Source organism: Acanthisitta chloris, unplaced genomic scaffold (genome assembly GCF_000695815.1).
Source record: "Acanthisitta chloris isolate BGI_N310 unplaced genomic scaffold, ASM69581v1 Scaffold46370, whole genome shotgun sequence".
NCBI classification, from domain to species: domain Eukaryota; kingdom Metazoa; phylum Chordata; class Aves; order Passeriformes; family Acanthisittidae; genus Acanthisitta; species Acanthisitta chloris.
Window position 1 is genome coordinate 3,254 of NW_008651943.1, and position 4,158 is coordinate 7,411.

Sequence of the window (4,158 nt, forward strand, 5' to 3'; positions counted from 1 at the left end):
TGCATTGTGTACACATCACTTTTGAGAATCTTCAGTGTTCTGCTTCCCCCCTGCCAATCAGTTCAGCTGGGAACTCATTCAGAAGTTACTTTAAAGCTGTTACTTGATGACCAAAACAAAAAAAGAAAAATGCTGCACTCAAGTGAACTTTCAGGCAAATACACTGGAACTTTCTTTAGTTCATTAGAGATGGGTCAAACTAAGGCTCCACAAATAGTCAGTATTTATGACCAAAGGGAGTGCCCAACTGCCTGAAACAAAGCAATTCCAGAGAAACAGGCAGTCACTAATGTCCAGTGATGGGACTTGAACTTTAACTAGTACTCTGCATTTTGTCTGAAGAACATGTGTGCCAGTCATCAGCTCTCTCTCAGAATTCTAAACACCAGAAGAACAGATAAAAAAAAAAAAAAAAAAAGGATAGGTATTTAAAACTATGATGCCTAACTTCTCCTATATATACATATATAAAAATTAACTTACATTACAATAATATCAAACTGCATAGCATTACAAAAGAAGGCAACTTGAATGGCTGAAATGAAAAAAATGTGACTGTTACCAACCCTATTATTACCATTCTGGACTTTATAACACCACAGAGCAGACTGCTGCTAGGAACAGCTATAGCACAGTTTAATCAGTCTGTCTTAATTCCAGAGAATGCAGAAACCATTAATTTGGACAAGCTGTTGCATGCTCTGCTTTCATGTCCTCCTTGCAGGTTTTGCTGTTAACTGTTTCTCTCTTTCAAGTTCCTTTTCACGTTGCTGCTCTCGTTCTAGTTCTTCCTTCTGCCTCTTTTGTTGCAGCTTAAGTGCTCTTTTCTAAACAGAAAGGACAAGACAATCCACGTAAGTTTTACAGCTGTGTTTAAGCTGGAGCTACAAACAAAATCCCTCCCCTTCCCTTAACATCATCTTCTCCAGTCCACCTCCTTATGACTGAATGTTGCATAAACTGCTCATTTTTGCTTTGTCCCTCCCACTTCTATCTCAGTGTTCAGAAATGGCAAGTCAGTGATCTATACAGAAAAAATACAAACTGGATTGCCTTCAGTCTCACTGTCATCCTTTGAGTATATCAGAAAAGGTGCTTACCATGCAATTTATTACCTCCAAGGGAAAATCCTCTTGAAGGGCATACTGAAGGACTAACCTTGCCAGAATGTAACCAGATACTGTCTATATAGCATGTCAAGTCAGTGAACTTACACCATTAATGGTACATTAAATAGAGGGAGATATTCTTGCATTTGTAATACTTAGTTTTCAGTAAAAAGAAAGTGAAACAACAAAGAGAACTAGTTGGAGTGGAGTGGATTAAGCAGCAGAACAACACATGATTCTTATACCACCTAAACATGGGGACCACACTGAGATTTACTGGTAGTTCAGATGTCTAAGTTCCTTGAGCAACAGTAGGATTAAGTGAAAGTTTATAAACATAGATGGCTTAGTGCTACTGAAAACATCCTTTTCAGATAAAACTCTACTGTAATCAGAACTTTGAGCATGCATCCAGAATAAAACTTGCAAGTCAATAATATGCAAGTAAATATCTATATTGGAAAGTAAAAATATTCATCCCACTCACTTTTAACTTTGATGTCTTCTCATGGAGCATCATCATTTCATTTCTAATGTTCACTAACTTGTTGTGATAGTGTTTAGCTTCTGAAAACTTAAAACACATAACTGTTAAAGCAGTGACTGTCAAGTTGGAATAGTTGTTTTATAAAGCTACACAAAAAATTGGCAATCAAAACCAGTTTGATAATGGATCAAACATGTTCAAGTTTATGTATAAAGTTTACATATTACATGTAATAATATAGAAAACTACTGTATCTCAACAGGTACAATGAACTCATTGAACAGAATAAAAACATTTCCACTTCATGCACCACATATGAGTATTTCATGCACCCTTCCTGCTAGTGTGGAGAGGTACACAGAGCCTGTGTTGGAGTCTCAGTCCTGCAGAAAAAAGGTGTACATTTGCTTTAGCTACTGGCTTTGAACAACTACAGTGACTAATGCTGCCTGAGTCTGCTCTCTCTTCCCACTGCCCTTCCTATTTATGGGAAATATGCTGGTTCCTACCCTCTCCAGCAACAATTTGTCACAAATATCTGGTTAGTTTTCTTCCCAGAGGTCATTAAGAACAAGGAAAACACTCAAGTTTCTACTAATGCTTCAGCGATAAAATTGACACTAATAGAGATTTAAAAAGGTATTACTGGTACTTACCAAAGCATTGATATCAAGAATGGAGTTACACTCCTTGAATTTGGATATTTCTTGTTCTAATGTTTCTAGTAATACCACTTGGTTCTGTCTAAAACAAACAAACAAACAAAGATGCATAAACCTAAAGTAGAGCTGCACATGTTTTTCAATCAGCCCTTTAAACAAATAGGACTTTTAATCCTAACAATATGAATCCACACTTCCCAGTATCAGATTCCTCTTATGCATTGATAGATGATTTCAATAAAGACGTAAGTAAATGGCTTTAGAAAAATCCCAGCTGAGTACACACAAATTCAGCCATCATCAGACAGCATGGATATCCAGGATGAATATCAAAACCCCTGAAGAGGCACTCTGCTGGCTGCAGTGGAAAAATGAAGGAAAAACAATTAGCTCTTGACTTTCCACTTGGATGCCTCTGTGTCATGCTGCAGGACCAAGTTATTTCTGTACAGAACTTGTGTGGATCTTTGGTGCTTATTAAGGATCCTCCATCCTACACAAATCAGCTCAAGTCTTCCCAGACACAGGTTGTCCTTAGCAGTAACAACTACATCATGTGTCATGAAACCCAAACCAATGTACCCTGCAAAACCTGAGATGGATCTCTGTATCCATGGTGGATCCAACCTGCATTTGAAATCAGCTATGCTCAGTGAGATATCAATGTACAAAGAATTCTCATCTGTTTAGCATCTCAATTATATTTTTCAAGCGTATCTTTTGGGACAGAGCTTAGAGACTGGACAACAAACAATATACTTTGCCAGTACAAGCTGCCCTGAAACAAACTGCAGGCAAAATAAATCCAGCTTTCAGCAGACTTTTCAGTACAGAAGTGAACAAGCATTTAAGAAATCTATGCCTTCTGCTATACCCAGCTTAGGGGACTTTAGTGTTCTAGTGTTACACATTCTTCAGCCAAAGTGCTCACAGGCACCCCCTGGTATTCTCACAGATCCCTCAACTGTTCATGCTGCTCCACTCAGGACACAGAACTGCTGTGATAAACTATATTCCAGTTAAGGGGAGCTGGAACATTGTATTGAAAAAAGCAGGAAACAAAGTATGTGAAGATGGTTTTAGAAATTTGCTTACGTAAGTTCCTGCAGTGCTGATTTTGATCGTTGAAGATCAGGGAGATAATGGGAAATCAATCCTTCAGTTAGCTGCTCCACAGCTTTCTCATCTATTAAAGGCAGATCTTCTACTACCCCTTCATCTGGAGAAGCATCACTGGGACCTACACCAAAGAACAGCGAAGTTGAATGTGACAGGTCAGCACAAACTGCATCACCTACAGCAACTGTATTTTCCTGTTTAAAAATTAAAAGCATTTCAACACTGAAGTGAAAATTCTTTGCACTTAATCCACCAAACTGTGCTTCCTTTTCCCTCCCCTTCTTTATCTCTCTCTTACTCCCAGTCATCTGTCATGAGCTCCCGGTAAACCCTTTTATCTGAACACCAGCAGACGAAAAAGAGGGAAATAAGAATATTCCAAAGATATCTTAGAAAATAAGTTTCTGAGTGCTACAGTCTACTGAGGGAAAAAAAAGGGGCAACACCAGCTGTCCTGGCTATGCAACAAGAATAGCTAAATATTAACACACACCCCCCCTTTGCTTTTAGAGAACAAACTAGGCCTGAAAGGTCTTTGCCTGTCACTGAAATCATATGAAGGGCTCATTAAAACATCACATGCTGAACTCCCGGAGTTTGCAGGAGTTGCTTAACAGCTCCTGTAAGTTTCGCATGGGCACGCTATGATTATTTATTGCGCGCAGAGCTCTCGGAAGAGAAAACCCTGTAACTTACAGGGCCCAGCTCTGGGGACAGACCGACGGCCGCGACACGCGCTGCCCGAGGGACCGGCGGACAGAGCGCCCAGCGCCCTCCCGGG

The 4,158-nt window shown here is 39.5% G+C and overlaps 1 protein-coding gene across 1 annotated transcript; it reads right to left on the minus strand.

Moving 5' to 3' along the window:
• Nucleotides 1-274: 274 nt before the first annotated feature.
• On the minus strand, nt 275-3,571 carry BLOC1S6 (biogenesis of lysosomal organelles complex-1, subunit 6, pallidin; the record flags this gene model as incomplete). Its single annotated transcript, XM_009075064.1, has 4 exons — nt 275-827; nt 1,597-1,683; nt 2,253-2,340; nt 3,354-3,571. Coding segments are annotated over 4 exons (513 nt in total), but the record flags the coding sequence as incomplete, so codon positions are not given.
• Between the last annotated feature and the right edge of the window lie 587 nt (nt 3,572-4,158).